Source organism: Chlorocebus sabaeus, chromosome 2 (genome assembly GCF_047675955.1).
Source record: "Chlorocebus sabaeus isolate Y175 chromosome 2, mChlSab1.0.hap1, whole genome shotgun sequence".
Classification (NCBI taxonomy): domain Eukaryota; kingdom Metazoa; phylum Chordata; class Mammalia; order Primates; family Cercopithecidae; genus Chlorocebus; species Chlorocebus sabaeus.
The window spans coordinates 94,120,960-94,140,005 of NC_132905.1; the positions used below are offsets into that span (position 1 = coordinate 94,120,960).

Here is a 19,046-nt window from a genome sequence, read left to right on the forward strand (position 1 = left end):
ATCCTGGCTAACATGGTGAAACTCCGTCTCTACTAAAAATACAAAAAGTTAGCTGGGTGTGGCCGTGTGCGCCTGTAATCCCAGCTACTCGGGAGGCTGAGGCAGGAGAATGGCGTGAACCCGGTAGGCAGAGCTTGCAGTGAGCCAAAATCGCGCCACTGCACTCCAGCCTAGGGAACAGAGTGAGACTCTGTCTCAAAAAAAAAAAAAAAAAAAAAAAAGATTCACCCTTAAGTCATTTAAATAAAATGATGGAAGAATGATTTCTATGTAAGTGATTTAAAAGCACAGCACTCGATCCAAATCCTTCTGGGATACAAAGCATCCCAAAGTACATAACACAATTTCTTGCCTTATTAAGCTACAGCTTCATTACACAATTTAACCTCTTTTAGAAGACTCACAGTCATAATCTATAAAATTTAATTCAACACACATTTGAGGAGCATCCACTGTTTCAGCATAGTAACAGGTTTGCCAGCTTATGCTCATGTCTAACAACAACACGAGAGATTGTGGTTATGTCAAAGTGAGGTTGAAAGTCAGTGCTGGGAACGCTGGGGCAGGATGGAGCTGACATCCCAGGGAAGGCAGGTAAGCATCAGGACAAAGAGCTGGGACTCTGAACTCAGCCCCCTGTGGGTTGCAGGTCCCGTCTTCCTTTGCTAACCTGCGTGGCTCTGGCCAGATTGTTCAGTCTTCATTTCAGTATCAGTAAATGAAGATAACAATCACAACGCTTCCTGTGTAAGATAGTCACCAGAATTAACTGATGCAAAACAGTATTTTTAAAAATGTGAGTCACAGGAGGAATTTAGTGGAACATGACAACCACTTTAAAAACAAAATGAAACAGAATAGAAAAAAAATCAAATGGAACAGAAAATATCAGAGGGCATCACGTGTAGTAAATGCAAGTTTGTGGTGTGCGTGTACTTTCGTAGTGTGATTATAACTTATATTTTCTATTTCGGGTCACCATAGAGCAAGTTCAAAAACCATAGGTATAAAGCTTTTGGCACCCAGTGCCTAACATGTAGCCAGTGCTAAGAAATGGTGAAATAAAAATATAGCATTTAAGTTCAGCTTTAAACAATAAACATTTTTACCAAAGAGGATGAGATGGAAAAGGCAAGGAGAATCCAACACACACACACACACACACACACACACAGACACACACACACGTACACAAATGCAGACACATATGAGACATGGTATTACTTAGATACCGGATGGAAGAAGGTTAGTAGAATATGAAACTAGACAGGAGCTGCAGCTGGACTGTGGAACTCTATCTAGGTCATATTGCGAATTTTCGATGTCTTTAGGTAAAAAATGAGAAGTCATCCAAGAAATTTGCACAAAGGAATAACATGCTCAGATTCAGAATTGGAAAAACGAATTGTGACAGGGATGGGGACAGCGGACTGGGAGTTGAGCCTGGCAGTGGGAAGGCTTCTGACTCGGTTTTGGTTCCCCGGGGGAGGACCTGAAGCAAGGCAAGGGCAGTGGATGTGAAAGGAAAGGAGATTAAGAAGACCTTGCATTGGGAGGCAGAGGCGGGTGCATCACCTGAGGTCAGGAGTTCGAGACCAGCCCGGCCAACATGGTGAAACCCCGTCTCCACTAAAACCACAAAAATTAGCCTGGCGTGGTGGTGGGTGCCTGTAATACCAGCTACTCAGGAGGTTGAGGCAGGAGAATCGTTTGAACCTGGGAGGCAGAGGTTGCAGAGAGCCAAGATTACGCCACTGCACTTCAGCCTGGCAACAGAGTGAAACTCCGTCTCAAACAAACACACAAACACACAAACAAACAAACAAGACATTGCAGAGGGCTCTTGTGACATGATGTCACTTTGCTCATTTATTTCCTCTGATCATATTACCCCTTCCTGCCTCTGATTCATCAGGTAAGATTCTTCTCTTCCTGCAAGCCAGGACTAGTTATGTGTTCCAAGCAACCGTCTCCGGCCCTGTGTTTGAGTGACTCCCCGTCCGCACTCCTGCACTGTGCTGTACACATCACTGCTGTGTCCTCTGTCACATCACACAGAAGGGTGACATTGTCCAGTGTTTCCTGCCTTTCCTAGAACTTCTGGGTATGGGTTTGGAGCGTACGTCGTGGTTCCCTTGTGGTTAAGACGTGGACCAGAATCTTATGACAGATTCTGGCCCATGATTTGTGCTGGAGCATTTACATGCCTCTATGTCAGAGCCTCAGAGATTTCTTTCTCTTTGTCATGAAACCTGCCTGGGTCCTTCCTGGAGTGAAGATAACACGGCATGGACTACCATATACTCACAATGAGCATGATCGTGAAACAACAATAAAACCGTTGGTTGTTGTAAATCACTGAGGATTCAGGCCTGTTTGTGATGCCCCCTAACTCAGCATCTCTTGAGTGATGTGATTCAGAACCTGGCTCAGAGCTTGGTGTAAGAGTAGTGCTCTATGTTTGTTTGTGGTATAAATGAATAAATGATTAGGAGAGGAACTATAGGTAGCTTGGAGCTTCTGGTCAGAAAGCAGCAGATTTTGTTAGATCATCAGCTAAACTAGAACACAGGAAGAGAGGGAGAGACAAGTATAAATGTGTTTGTGGGCACACTGAATGTGAAGTACTGGAGAGGTCTTCCTGAGTACGCAGATGGTGGTAAGTTGGAAATATAGGACTGATGGTTCTCTAAGATTGTCAGGATTAGAAATAAAAAATGTGAACTCTTTAATTTCAGAGGATAGTTAAATTATAAGAGCAGATTCAATGATCCACGGAGATAGTGAAGAATATTAAAAGTGATAAAGGAAGAATATTGGAAAATGCCTACATTTAAGGGTGGGAAGCAGAGGGACAAGAAGCAACAAAGAATAAAAAACAAGATAACGGAAGCTAAGAAAAGGGGGATTTTGAAAGCAAACTGCTGTCTAGTAGTGTCACTATATGCTACAGTGACATGAAATAGGGAGGGTCCTGGGAGGGAGGAATGACATTTTAATACAGCCGGGAGGTCCCTGTTTCGTGCGAGAGAGGAAGAATGAACACTGTGATGAGTATCATTGTAGATACACATGAGCATTCTTAGATGCTGCTTTCCGGATTCCACGTTATACCACTTTCCCACTCCTTGAGATTCCTGCACATTTCTAGTCCTCGGAAGTCCCCTTTCGCCCTCAGCCTGACTATGGCTTTATTCGATGCAGTCTGCGGCCGGTTGGGAGGCAAACACACACTTGTTGCCTGGGGTGGGAAGCTGTCTGGACCTGGTGAGCTACTTTGCCTCCCAGAAGACTTGTTTAATTCTAAGTTGTGGTCTACACTGTGGAGAGTTTAATTCCCCAGGTCTTCTGGGTAAGAAGAGTAGTGGTGTATTCTCATTGGTTCACTAAGCAACATTTATTGAGCACCTACTATGTATAGGAACTGAATAATATTATCATCTGAAGCTGGAATAACCAATGTGAATCACAGCTCAGAGATATTCTATGCCTTCTGACTTAGTTTTCATTAATGAGAAGGCTGTGCTTCCTAGTTTTACATTTCTAAGCTCTGTAAATGAGATTAGCATTGTGAAATAGACAATGTCTACATCATAATGCTTATTTAATGTGTATATAGTAAAAGCAGTCTGGATGTAAAATTTTTACAGACTGCTTTTATGTAGACCGGAGCATCAGGGAGGAAATGAAGCTTGGCTGTTTCCTTCCTGGGACCTTAAAAGGGTTGTCTCACATCTTTGGACTCTCATTGCTTATAATAGATTGTTTGATCATTCAAACCATTATATATTAAAATTAACAGCCAGAATCTGCAAATGATGGGGATGAGGCTCTGAATCAAATGACTTTTGAGATTTTGCCGTTTGAATCTCTGATTGGGGGGTTTAATATCTCATTGCACTGCTGGACCCCCGAGGGAAGCTTCATGTTCAGTCAGCACCATCTTTAGACAACCTGTTTGCAGATTCCTTCTCAGTTACTCTAACTTGTCATCAGGCCACATGCAATGTTTCAAATTCTAATGGCTTTTTGTAAGCTAAACTGAGACAGCACCATGAAATAAATGCCTATTAGCAGACATTATATGTCACATATTAGATTAAAAAGCTTGTCTATTTTAACAAGGTCCTTTCCCAAGAAAGGGAGATGAATTTGGGATCTTGAGAGAAATTGACATCAGCGAGGGGGTTATCTGAGGGACTCTTATAAAAAGGATCAAATTACAAGGCATATTGTGTCCTGATTTATCCCCCTATGTTCTACATTCAACTATGAAATCATTTCAAATAAAAAAATTCAGATTTATGAGTAAGGAAAATATCTAGAGCTCATACTGCCCTCTGGTGGTCATTCGTACACACAGCCAGAAATGCAAATACCTCAGAAAACTTGACAGCATCCAGTTTACTGAAAGTCAAATTGCAGAAACTGATGGAAAAAAAACAAAAAACAAAACAAAAAAAAAACTCTTCTTTCCTGTACTTTAAAGCTTCTTGATCATTTCATATTTAAAACAGAATGATACTCTTTACAAATATTCACCTCTGAAGAGAAACAATTGTCTCTGACCTTGACTCTCAACGATATTATTTGATGTAAAAAATAGGCCTCATGGTCTTAAATGATGGTTAAGATAGACAGATAGGAATGTGGATATGGAGATGGAACTGTTTTTAGTTCACTTCACTTCGATGAGGGTGCTCTGGGGTTCTGGGACCTCCTTGTAACACTTTCTAGGTATCACCGCCTGGAAGAACACAGGCACCTGCTCATCATATTTCTATGTCTCTAGTCTTTTTAATATGGTCAAAAGGCAACACAGAGATACCCTGATAAAAATCTCAGCTGTTATTTCCCACCTTTTTCTGGTTGGTTTGTTCTCATTATTGTCTTTTTTTTTTTTTTTTTTTACGGAGTCTTGCTGTGTTGCCCAGGCTGGAGTGCAGTGGTGTCATTTCAGCTCACTGCCACCTCCGCCTCCCAGGATCAAGAGTTTCTCCTGCCTCAGCCTCCTCCCAAGTACCTGGGATTACAGGCATGTGCCACCACGCCTGGCTAATTTTTGTATTTTTTGTAGAGACGGAGTTTCATATGTTGGCCAGGCTGGTCTCAAACTCCTGGTCTCAAGTGATCCTCCTGCCTTGGCTTCCCAAAGTGCTGGGATTACAGGCGTGAGCCACCATGCCTGGCTGGCCCTCATTACTGTCCCTTTTGAGAATGTATTGTTAAGATCCTGGGCAGGTCAAATCCCATTGTTCTGTGGGTGAAGAGACAGGAGAAATCCCGGGGAAACGCATTTCTACCCCATCTAACAACACCTGTGTGACTTTATTTTCAGGATAGGATGTTTTTTCTTCCTTTTTTTATTGTATGTAATTCTCAGGCTGGGAGGACAGAGCCAGATACAGCCTGTATCACCCACAAAGAGGGGTTTTCTCAGTAAGCATCAGTCACTAAGGACTCATTTCAAATAAGCCAGGTAGGGATTTTTAGTTTACAGATAAAGATCTGATTGAGAAGACAAAACGAGAGGAAGCTGCTGGTGTTTCTGTACCCTGCTAGGTGCTTTCTAGCCTGTTAGAGTCAAAACAGCAAACATGAATCCCACAGCAAAGAGATCAATGAATGAACGAGTGAATACTAATACAGATACAATTCAAGTTCTAGTGGAAAATGAGTACGCTTTATTTCAGCAATAATTTTTGTCTCTCTTTGGTGAATACAGGGATATATGTCAATGTTAAGGAGAAAATCAGAAGCCACCCTGGGCAGGGTGGGGGGTCCTCGAAGAATTGCCACTCTGAGTAGAGGGCACAATGGCTCAGTTTTTTTTCTGTGTCTACGGTGCTCTACATCTCTGGGCTTTGATGGTAGGATTCAGCAAGTGAGGATTAACAGTATATTGAAAACCATATAAGAAGCCCATAAAAACACTGTGGAGCCTAACTCAGACCATTTACATTTATGTATTGACTTCAAGGACAGCGTACTGCCATGAACGCATAAGCAGTAGAGCACACACCTTTTTCAGCAGACAGACGGACCTTCATGGGCCAAGCAAGCCCACACACTCTCTCGCTCACACTCACTGTTGGGGTACACCAGGCCTCAAGGGCCCCTGTGGACTCTGAGCTTGCATAAACACATCACCTTGATTAAAAGACTAATCCATAAATTTGTTTGGGAATATTTTTCAGCCTTCACAAGGAAGGAGATTCCATCACATGCTACAACATGGATGAACCTTGAGGATATCATGTCAAGGGAAACGAGCCGGTCACTAAGTGATAAATGCTGTATCATTCCACATGCATGAGGTCTCTAGAGGAGTCAAATCCAGAGACAGAAAGTAGGATGGTGGGTGCCAGGGGCTGGCTGGAGGGAGGATGGGGAATTCGTGTTTAATGGGGACAGAGTTTTGGTTTTGTAGAGTTTTGGAGATGGATGGTAGTGACGGTTTCACAACAACGTGAAGGTATTTAACACTGATAAACTCGATAATCAAAGTGGTTAAGATGGTAAGTTTTACGTTATGTGTATTTTACCAGAAAATAAACAAAACCAGTGTGTATATTCACTCCACAAACGCTTAGTGAATGGCTGTATGTGTCAACTTCTATACTGGAAGCTGGAGATGCAAAGATGGAAGACACACAGCACCTGCCGCAGAAAATGTCATAATGTCTCCATGAAGACATCATCAATTTTGGTGGGTGATTTCAACGTTTCTTTTTTAAATTTCCCTTTTTGATATGTTTTGGTGCGGTCTCAGAGGCAGTCTAATTTTATAATTATTATTCAGCGGGAATAATACGAATGATAACAAAAACCACACTTTGAAATAGTAAATAACTTTTAGTTCCTTCACAATGAACCAGGCTGACTGCTGTAACCGTAAAGGTAATAGATCTTCATGAAAATCTCTCATTTCTAGCACAATAGGGCTTTGCCTGCTATTCTTTTCCCAGTGTGAGACGGAGGAGGGAAAGAAGGGAGGGATGGGGTGGGAGGGAAGGAAGGAGGGAGGGAAGGAGTTGGAGGGAGGGAAGGCGTGAAGTGCCCGTCATGATGAGTCCAACAGTAAAATCAATAGGTGTTGTCCACTGACTATCAATTAAGGCACAATTAAGGCCTCTGGGCTTTGATTTTGATCAGGCTGCTGGCAGTTTAGTGGGAACTCACCAAATAAACAATAATTCCAGACAATTGTCCCCCTTGTCATGATTCAGGAGCGTATTTTCAAATGAGGTGTAAATGAGGACTTTGCTTTGTATGTGGAGACAGCAGGGGCAAAACAAAACCACTGGAAAGACCCAAGTAGGTTGGAAACAAAGGAACGAAACTGTCTGGCACGAGCACCTGCAGCTCGTCCCTGGCAGACGCTTTAAAGGCACTTGGTTATTTACCAACTTACTGTGGGATAGGGGTGGGAGCAGAATACAGTGTACTTTCGGATGATGCCGTTCAGCTTGAGAGGGGGAAGCCAGGACACAAAGACCATGGAGGCTGAGGCCGCCGCTGCCTTCACGCCCGCGGGAGGACCTGGAACTGGAAGAGCCGTGCGTTTAGTCACAAGGTGGGGCCTCGACTTGGGCTTGCGGGCCCACGCCTCCCAACACGACCCCACTCCACACTCACTGTTCAGCTCTTTGAGGATGAGCATTATAGGTTCTGCTGTGTCCCCCCAAATGCAAACGTTGAAGTCCTAACCCCCAGGATCTCAGAATGATACTGTCATTGGAGGTAGGGTCTTTACAGAGGCAATTGAGTTAAAATGAGTTTGTTAGTGTGGCCTCTAATCCAGCACTTCTGGTGTCCTTATAAAAAGGCCAGTTTTGGCACACAGGCAGACATGTATAGAGGGAAGATGATGTGAAGACACAGGGAGAAGACGGCATCTATAAGCCAAGGAGAGAAGCCCAGAACAGATGCTTGTCTCAAAGCTCTCAGAGATAACCAGCCCTGCAGACACCTTGATTCTGGACTTCCGGCCTCCAGAACTCAGAGACAGCAAATACATTCCTAATGTTGGAATCTGTGGTTCTTTGTAGCTCTAGGACCTGATACAGTCAGTTCTAGTCCCTGTTGTCCTGGGGAGCCTTCCCAGCCCATTTCAGTGCCTGGAGACTTCCTGCCTCTGGATAACTGGACAATTAACTTCTGGATCAGTCTTATTTCTGCTGCAGTTTTTGGCTTTGAATGTACTGGGGATGAACCTTTTGGATCCCGAATTTGAGAAGCATGAGGGTGAACTACCTCAGCCAAGGAGACCCCACCCTCCCTCACCCCAGTCATTTTGTAATGGCACCACTTTGGGCTCAGGAGAAATGGAAATATTGTTGATGAATAGGGATTATTGTGTCAAAGATTCACAGTATCCATGTAAGACAAACTCTCCCCTGTAAACCAGCTAAGAAGGCAGAACATGGTGGCAGCAATATTAAGCATGATTTGGGAGTAAGATTGAAGGCATGTCCCACTCCGCTTGTTCTTTTATTTTCCAGGTTGAAGAGGTGGGGGGTGGGGTGAGATGACCAAGACACAGAAGATGCCAAAATGTCATAGGTGCCAGTGAGAAAGACATCAGAGCTCTTGCTTTGTTCCTCATTAACCTCACTGTCCACATGGAGGGCAAGCATATTGATTGAGGCACTGAAATTCAAGCCAATATAAGTCCCTTGCAAACCCCTGGAGAAAGCTGTGAGTCTTTTGCTGCTTTGATGGCAATGCAACTGCTCAGTAAATAGTTTTGGAGTTGAATGTGCATCTCATAATTGTCATCTTGACTCTTCTAAGTCTGCATAACAAAACCAAGGGCTCTGGTGAGAACGAACTTGGGTTGGACATAGTCACCATTTGAAAACATAAAATCCAGTTTTGGCAAGTCTTGCAGACAGTGGAAGGTCTAGAAAAGGTAACACACATAAGTGATAGATCCTGGGTTAAGAAATCCCATGAGAACAAACCCCTATAGGTAAGGGCAATGTCTAAGACATCCACAACCTAGTTCAGAGCTGCCAGGGCTCCTCCTGAACAAGGGCAGAGTGAACGTTTCCTGAGGATTTTAATCCTAGTAGACACCCAGCTTAGCCAACACTCTCAGTCGTTTCCATAAAGCCCCTGGTTGGTGTTCACCACAGTGAACACTCTTGCTGGATATCTTCTCTTTAGGAGGCCAAGTAGTTTAGCACCAGCCAGTTGAATAGCTGCTGAAGAGGAGTCACTTCTATTTGTTTCCAATCTGTTCGTGACAATTGAACCTGTCACGGGTAATACTGTAAGTTAATTCATTACATAAACCAATGAAATTCAAGTGCAAGAGAAAGCTGTTTCTATGACAGTTAATGGGACTGCTTTGGAGAGGCTTCCTTAGAGGTAAGTTAGAAAGAAATTAAAGAGAGAAAGAAATCAAGGAGGGAAGAACAAAAGGAATGAAGGAGGGAAGGAAGGAAGAAAGGAGGAGGGAAGGAAGGAAGAAAGGAAGAGGGAAGAAAAAAGAAAGGAAGGAAGAAAGGAGGGAAGGAAGAAGGGAAGACAAAAGGAAGGAAGGATAAAAAAAGAAAAGAAGAAAAGAAGGAAGGAAGGAAGAAAGCAAGGAAGGAAGGAAGAAAGGAAGGAAGGAAGAAGGCTGATCTATGTTTGGTCAGGACCATTGAGAAGAATGGGACATGTGGATTTGTCCCCATTTGCAAATAGATCGTTGATAAATGGTCACATGCTCTTGAGACACCAGTTGAAAAATGCAGATGCTACACATTAAATACACAGTTCATGGAGTAAAAGATGGCACAGAACTCTAATGTTTTCACCCAAAACTTGAAGTGATCTTAAGTCATGTGATTAGAGAAAGATTAGGGAGTGAATACATATTTATATGTATTAAGTTAAAATGCAGCATTTCAGGTAGTTCTTGGCCACTGTAAAGTTTGGTGATTCCTTGTTTCCACTGAGGATTTCCATGAGCATGCCTGTGTCACAGCCGATCAAGGGGCTTTGACTGCACCATCTAAACTCGCAGTTGACGACTCCTACATGGATTTATGATCTATCTTACACAGTCTTTCCTTGTATGGTTACTAGAACTTTGTACAATAAAATAACAACATAGAAGATGTGAAGAACACGGAATTTTGGAAATGTTTTCTGGATGACTGAGCTAATCTTTTCAGAGCAAGAACTTAACATTTTCGTTCTGGTTTGGACAATATCATAAAGCTTAAAGGTGTGGGCCCTGGAGCCTCACTGCTGGTTTCATGCGGCTCTACCCCTTAGTTCCATGTCCTGAGCAAGTCGATTCACTTCTCTAATAATCTTTAGTTCCCTCATTTATAAATCTACAACAATAATTGTGCCGGCTTATGTTTTTGCTGTTAGAATTATAAGAGATACTTCATGTAAATGATTTATTTATCGTTCTCTGTAGAATAAGCACTAAATAAGTTCTAGCTATCTCTAATAACCATCCTTATGTCCTTAGATTAAACGTCATTAAATGATACTAGCCTTTACTTTGTGACTCAGTGGTGAATGACAAACACCAGACACTGAAAGTTGCAGAAGACAGAGACGGCAGAGGATGGAGTAAAAAATGGTGTATGTCTGTCTGGGACATATTTTCTTGAAACATTCTTAGTGACCACATCCCATTTTGGTAATCTGAGTTTTTCTCATGAAGTTCAAAACAAGCTTGGGAAGTTTTCATGAATTCCTGGGCATTGTAGAGAGAAGTTCTGCATACAAGTTTAACTGATTGCAGTAAAGAATGTGGCCTTCAGAGAATTCTCTCTTCTACATTCCTCCAGTGCACCTGGACATCCCTTCTGAGCTGTAAATGCTTCTGTGTCTCATGTGTCCAGTTGGCTGAGACGTTTCCACCAGGGGTCACACAGGCACCTTAGGCCAACATAGTCACAACAGGGCTCACCGTCTTCTATCCAAACCTGCGCTTCTCTTGCCCCATCTCAGGAAATGGGCTCCCCCCATCTTCTCAGTTGCAAGAACCAGAACCTGGAATTCTCTTCCCACTGTCACTTGACGAGCCCTTTGGAGGTCCACATGGACATGACAGGTCAGCAGCTGGGCTCTCCCCCTGATTCGTTGGTGCTCCCCAACACTGAGCTCTGTTTCAGTTCCCTGAACGTGGTCTGCTTCTCCCACCCTGGGCCCTTGGGCTGCCATGATCCAGGGCCTTGGGATGCCTCTGTCTGCACTTTTCCCCACCCTCTGCCTTCTCCCTGGCAACTCCTACTCATCTCTCAGGGTCTAGTATGTGTCATTTCCTCCAGGAAGTCTTCCCTGATCACCAGCTTAGGTCAGGTCAGGGCTCCCACGTCTCTGTCGAGACTCTTCTTCATCATTGCACTTGACACTCAGGGGTGATCTATCAACATCTGTCTCCCCCACTAGCTTGCAAACCCCACCAAGCCCATCCTGTTTCTCTGCATTTTTAGTTCCTGGGCCAGTATCTGGAACATACTAGATCCTCAATACAGATTTTTCAAGAGTGGAAAACTGATTTCATTCATGTCTGTGTGGTAGGCAGGATTCTACAATGGGTCCCAAGATCTTTGCTCTCTAGTGTATGTGCCTTGGTGATTCCTTCCCCTTGAATGGGTGTGGCACCTGTTACTACGATGGACAGATCCCTTCCATGGGCAGGTTGTGCCATGTGGCAAAGGTGAAGGGCTTGTGCAGGTATCATTGAGGTCCTAATCACCTAATCACTTGACTTTCAGTTAATGAAAAGGAAAGTTTCCTGAGTGGGCTGGGTTTAATCAGATGCACCCCTTAGAAGAGGAGATGGTGGTCAGAGGGAGACAGAAGAGGTCAGAGGGATTGGAAGCCACGTGAGGCTTTCCTATTGGCCTTGAAAGAGGAAGCCGCCATGCGGTAGGGGGTGTGACAGGGGGTAACAGGCAGCCTCTGGAAGCTGGTGACTCCAGCCCTATAGCCAAAAAAAAAAAAAAAAATCCCACCAATAACCTGTGAGCTTGGGAAACCCTGACCTCAGATGAGGGCACAGCCCCAGCTCACACCTTGATTCATCTGTGGGACCCTGAGCAGGGGACTCAGCTCAACCAGACCTGGATGCCTGACACTTGGAAACGATGAGATAAGACATTTGTATTGCTTTAAGGTGTTAAGGTTGTAGCAATCTGTTTCACAGCACAGAAAATAAATACAAGTGGGTAAGCCCTCCTGTAACATACCTTAATGTAAAATACCAAAATCATTTTTCTGAAACAGCTTTGGTTTGAAGTATGAATATCAGATAGAAGTCTGGCTAAACACTCACACAAACACTGCAGTCAGCTTCATTTTTTTTCACCATCATTTTTCTGCTCTTAGTAAGCAGCCACAGGCAGGTGTGTGTGTATGCGCATGTGCACAAACATGCATGTACATATGTGGTACGCCATGGTAGCCAGATCCTTCTGAGCCCACAACTTTTCAGTGGCTTTTCCTGAGCCATGCCGTGCCGTGCAGATGCTACAGTCCTGGAGGGACATGTCACGTTCACAGCTGTCATCTCACCAAGCAATGCACATATGTCCCTTTTCTCTTCCCATGTCCATAAGACTCTGGTATTTTCGGCCTTTCCTCTCACTAGAGCAGGAGTGTTCAAACATTCTCTAAATGTTTGACTGATCCTTTAACCAAACCATCACGTGGAAACCCAGCACATAACACAAGTAGAAGTGGGGTGGCTCTTGAAGCCAGGGTCAGGGAGAGAATGGAGTCTCTCACTGGGCCTCCTGCTTACCACCGGGGCCCACCCAATAACCCTTGGGCTGTGTAAGAACCTAGTTTGAGAACCACTGCAGTGGAGGGAGTGCGGAAAACCACGTGGTAGAACCTATTCTAGGACATCTTGTCTGTCGTGTTGCTGGTATACCTGCCACTGCACAGGGCACACTACCACAGGCTGTAGAGCCCCGGAATCCTAAGCAGTGTTGATTGGCTGTACTTCCCAGTGTCTACTGAGGGACAGCACCGCTGGTGGCTATGCAAACACAACATGCAATCTACCCCCTTTCAGTTCCACTGAGATGTGGTCATATAATCACCCCAGCACACGTCACAGGCACATACTATCCACACCTTCATAAGTACGTATGGCTCAAGGTATGAGTGGTCGGAGGATTCAGAGGTATCTGGATGTCAGCTTATTTTTTTGCTTCCTCTTAGCTCTACTTTCAGGTCTCCTCCCAATAAGACTTGCTAATTGACGGTGGGGAGGGAGTAGAGATGACATATTACACCTGCTGCCAGCCCTCTCACATGTGCCTTCAGAGTTATGTACATCAGTGATGTGTTCAGTCAATATTTGAACTTAACTATCTCTATTGATACATATGCAAAGTTTACTCTTGTGTAAAGGGATCAAGGCTGAAACTAGCTTTTGCCTTCAGAGTGAAAATAGCAATTGGAAGATTAATAGATTCATTTTGTTTGTGTTCTCTTTCCTTATGGCTTGGCTTATATTATAGTATTGGCAAATAAAATGGCATTAGGATTTCACAACTGTTTTAGAAGTCAGGATTAGTTGTTCTTGTGCTCAAAAACCGAAAGCCCGATCACCAAGTCATCCTTTGTGTTTCTGCAGCAATAATAGGGGTACAAGTTCTCATTGATTGAGCAGTCCTGGAAAGAGAATGTGAACTGTGAACAGCTGTCACAGACCCCAAAAATATCTCCATGCACCTGAGTCTACATTTATGGATAAAAGATGATATCCATGGCCCTGAGACTCTGACTACAGACATGAGTATATGTCCATGCACCCGAGACTATAGTTATGGATACGAGTCTATGTCCATGGCCCTGAGATTATGACCAAAGACATGACAATATGTCCGTGGACCTGTGAATATGTCTATGAGCCCAAGAATCTTTAGATAGAGGTAGAGAAACTACTTAAAGCACAGACTTGTTCTCTAAACAAATATTTCTATTGCAAATAATCTGTTGCAAAAGTAAATTTTTGCCTTTATTAGGGTTTTCTCTTTTTAGTATGATCAGTGACCTAATAACACAATTTAAGCCTCCAGGCTCCCTAGGTTAGGAAGACTGGTGCAGGACGTGTGTCTGGCATAGACGACTGAATCGGATGGTCCCTGTTAATGTAGCTGTCTTTCTTTGTTTGCAAGAACATTGATAAACACTGACACTTCAACCTGAGCCTAAAATAGTATCTTATTGAGAAGGAACTGAGTAAATGTTGGTAATTATTATTTTACTGGAAATCTAATCTGTATTTTTACACAATTTAATTGAACTTGCAAGTGTAATCCAAACTTCAAAATTACAAAGCTTTCTCACTGAGGTATTAATAGGATCTGTGATCAGTTCGACTGGGCATTTGTTCTCCGAACTGGCCTTTGTCCCTTCTTCCAATCAGATAAATAAAATTGCATTTAATTCTGTAAACTGCTGGAATGCCTAATTATATTAGGTATTGAGTCTACAAAAGTGATTGACACAATTCTTCATCATTTCTAAATTATTGAATTTTTCATGTGAACCTGGGAGATAAAGTGATATTATTCTAGTTTTTCTCTTCTTCCACCTAATCTTCACTCCACCTCTTTTTTTTTTTTTTTTTTTGAGATGGAGTCTCACTCTGTCACCCAGGCTGGAGTGCGGTTGCATGATCTCAGCTCACCGCAGCCTCTGCCTCCTGGGTTCAAGTCATTCTCCTGCCTCAGCCTCTGGAGTAGTTGAGATTAGAGGCACCCACCACCACACCCAGCTAATTTTGCATTTTTAGTAGAGACAGGGTTTCACCATGTTGGCCAGGCTGGTCTTGAACTCCTGGCCTCAAGTGATCCACTACTCCACTTCTTTTTGAAAATACACACTTATCTTAAATAAATATTGATACTCAGTACTGCATAGTCCTTGTCCCATACCACCAGCAAAAGTGGGATCCATGGCATCCTCCTTGGGGTAACTGGGGCACCCAAGGCAGGGTTTTCCATAGTCAATCCCAGCTCCACACACTATCAGCACTGGAAACAAAAGCAAAGCATAATTGATTGACAAATTAGACCTTGGGCCTTGGGGTCAAGTTTTGAAAGAGAACTCTATGATTCTTAAAACTAGAATATTAATTTAAAATTGATCTAAAATTGTGAATTAATAAGGATCTGTGAAGAGCCTTCCCTTCTTATTGGATTTCTGTACATTCTTCTAAAAATGCAGATGCAAAACTTTTTGTGGATGATCAATTTGCTCTTTAAATAATAATTCCAGTGACATTTGCATGATTGCTTAGCAATGTAAAAAAGAGTATTTCACTCTTGCTCTGAAGGAGTAGAGAGCAAATCATCAAATATTGAGTGTCAGGAAGCATCCCACTTTGTAGCAAGCAGGTGTTTTCAGATATCACTTCAGCTCTCATACATTGGTTCTGTGCAGGCTGATTGCTACAGCAGATTGTCCATGAGGACAATCCAGTCCAGAGAAGCTTAGGTAAGGTGCCCAAAGTCCCACAGGGAGCAGGTGACAGAGCCAGCATATGCACAGCTCTGTGTCTATTACACTTTTTAAAAATGAAATTATGGCTGTCTCTACTCAGGACTTAGCTTTCTAGAGATCTCTACTGATGTGTGACTTCCTAATGGCATTACAGTTGAAACTTAGATTTCCCTAAATAATCCAATTTCTTACAGCAGAACTGGCTGACACCTGCACATTCCCTGGAAGAACTACCTGTGCATTATAGAAAAAAACTAAAGCAAACGAGGATTAGTTTGGGTGTAGACATCATAATGTGAGAAGGGCTACAGAAGCAGCAAAAATACCAGGTGACAGTAGATGCCTGGGGCTGCTCAGGAGAGCCAGGCCTGGCTTGCCAAGGTGAGAGCAGAGTGAGGTGGAAGACGGCAGGCTTAGAATAACAGAGAGTCATGGTCAGGGGCAGAAAGGCTGAGGAGAAGAACGTATCATGCCCCCTGAACAGGTGTTCTTTGCTTCCATCAGAACAGATATGGGATGGAGTTACAGCATTTTTGATGCTCTAGTAGTGGGGGAGACAGCATAGACATCAAACCTGCCCATACGTGGGAGGCGACCGGCAATGGCCAACAACTCTCCCGCCCCTATGCTGCCTGGGGAACAGAGAGTCCCGGCAAGATGACAAAGTTGCAGAGACAATCCAACACAGCATTTAGGTCTGCTAATGTCTCATCTCAACGTATACTTCTGTGCTGGAATATTTTGGGAAGGTTCTATGTGGGCATCAATTTGACATCAGTTGCTCCTTCCTTTACTAAGGTAGAGGCTACTTTTCTCACTACCACGGTAGTATTTATCAGAACTTACCTGTTCCTCAAACAGGCTTGGCTAACGCCCCTCAGAGTTTCCCTTAAAATAGTACAGAATCTTTGTTGTACAGTTTTTGTAGGTTTGGGTAATAGTCACATAACCCAATCCAAATTGTAAGGAACAGCAAGAATTATTGTTGTAGAACAAAATGAGCAGCAATTTAAATTTTTACTAAATCACCATGAATTCTTGCAAGAATTAAAAAAAAAATTAACATGAAGTTCTCAAATTAAAGACTTATTCTAAAGTGTTTCAGCTGGCAAAGAATAATAGAACTTCAGCCTGTACATAATTTTCAAGAAGTGGAAGGATGGATTTAATCAGAGCTTACACTAATAGCTGAAGAGCCACTAAAATTATTCTAACAAGATACAAAACATGTATGACAAGTATTACAGCTCTGGGATAAAATGAATTTCTATTTACAATAATACTTGGCCAAAGGGAAAAAAAAAGAAAGAAGAAAAAATAGAGAGGAAGAAGCAGCAATGGATTAGATACATCAAGCAAAGGCAAGAGAGGAAGCTAATGCTCTAAACTGCACTGGGATATTTTGGGAAGGCGGCAAAGGTTTGCACTGAGAATAGCCTGATGAACTGCAGGGTAAAGGCAAGTGAGCTCCCTCTGACCCAGCCCTTCCAGCAGTTGCTGGGACCCGCCGCCCACCCGTCACTCACCATCCTCTTTGGTCCGGGTGAAGATCTGCTCACTCCTGACCCCGTCTCCTGCGCGGGTGAAGGCCAGCACCTGGATGCTGTAGTTGGTGTACTTTTCTAGCCCGTCCAGCTCCAGGGAAGGCTGTGTGGTGGTGATGTTTTTAATCTCACCCAGCTCTGGAGGACAAGAATAAGAAAACAAAATCCCACGTCTGAGCCTATTTCTGCTCATTTTTCCGCGCTGTCCCCACTGACTGTCCCTGTGCCATGCCATCACCCGTCCAGCCACCATCTGGACATGGGAATTCCTCAAAGGGACTGTGCACAGTCATCCTGTGAGCTCATGGTGTCATGCGGCCCTTTGGAAAAGATCATTCACACCAAACTGCTCCAGAACACAAGGCAGAACGGTGGTCAGGAAAACGAAGCAATTTGTTCCAAGTTAAGTGTTATCAACCCAAGGCCAGCACCAGGGCTGCCACTCGGCCTTCAGCAGGTGCTAATGAGCAATGTCCCCTGCACCCCGAGCAGCACACTTAGTACCACACACACACACTGCACACTCGGCGGCTCACACGCACTGCACACTCGGTGGCACACACGCACTGCATACTCGGTGGCTCACACGCACTGCATACTCGGTGGCTCACACGCACTGCACACACGGTGGCTCACACGCACTGCACACTTGGCGGCTCACATCGGTGGCACACATGCACTTCACACTCCGTGGCTCACACGCACTGCACACACAGTGGCTCACACGCACTGCACACTCGGCGGCATGCACACACTGCACACATGGCAGCACACATGCGCACTGCACACTCAGTGGCACACACGCACTGCACACTTGGCAGCACACATGCGCACTGCACACTTGGTGGCACACACGCACTGCACACTCGGCGGCACACACGCACTACACACACGGCAGCACATGCACTGCACACTTGGCGGCACACACGCACTGCACACTCGGCGGCACACACACACTGCACACTCGGCGGCACACACACTGCATGCTTGGAGGCACACACGCACTGCACACATGGCGGCTCACACGCACTGCACACTCGGAGGTGCACACACACTGCACACTTGGCGGCTCACACACACTGCACATGCAGCATACCCACACTTCACACGCGGCGGCACACACACACTGCACACTTGGAGGCCCACATGCACTGCACATGCGGCAGTTCCACTGCTAACTATTCGTTAGGAAGCTTCTGCAAGCTGAGGGGTTTTACCGTTATTTTAAACAAACTCTACTTTAACATACATGTATTTTTAAGTACCTAACTTCATCTCCAATATCTGATCTACCCTCTTTAGCAAGTTTCCAGTCTACAATACAGTATCTTTTACTATAGTCACCACTGCATCCATCAGATCTCCAGAACGTACTCATCCTGCATAACTGGAACTTTGTATCATTTGGGGGTAGGGGAAGAAAAGGGCAACTATCTGAGGTGGTGGACCTGCTGTTAATTAGCTTGATTGTGGCGAGCATTTCACATTGGATACATACGTCAAAACAAGCTGCATGCTTGAAATATACACAATTTTCGTCAATTATACCTTTAAAAAGCTGAAAAGATAACATATTTAAATTAGAAAAAAAATACACCTGCGCTAAACTGAGTGGCTCAGCAAACCCCTCTTTTTACCTGGAGTGAACTCTCAGCTTCAATCCTGAAGTGACAGGCCTATGTGTCAGAAATTTGGTGTCAGCTAAAAATGCTTCACTTTCAGGAGTGGGATCAACTGATAATATTCACAGATGGAAACTCTGCACTCTCATCTCCAGCATACGATACACGGCCATTTGAGAAAACTTACCAGTGATGTACTTCCTTGGTATTTGGCTGATGGGTTTTGAAATGAGTCATCTTCAGAGCATGAGAAGGGTCTGAGAACTGTTTCCCTAGGGGAAGGGGCTGTCAGTGACACATTGGTACCCAGAGCAGGTCGGTTACCCCAAGAGACCAGCAGGTCCGGGGAGTACCTTGTTGAACAGGTCTGCTTTGGCTACATTTAGAGGGCAATGCTAGC

The 19,046-nt window shown here is 44.0% G+C and overlaps 1 protein-coding gene across 1 annotated transcript in view; it reads right to left on the minus strand.

Annotated features, from left to right (window-relative positions):
- The window catches only part of DSCAM (DS cell adhesion molecule), an 812,825-nt gene that overhangs the window by 89,764 nt on the left and 704,015 nt on the right, over nt 1-19,046 (minus strand). The window contains exons 19-20 of the mRNA XM_037985374.2: nt 17,007-17,162; nt 7,415-7,548 (exon numbers count right to left, since the gene is read on the minus strand). Coding sequence (XP_037841302.1) covers nt 7,415-7,548; nt 17,007-17,162 — 290 coding nt within the window. The remainder of the gene's footprint in view (nt 1-7,414; nt 7,549-17,006; nt 17,163-19,046) is intronic.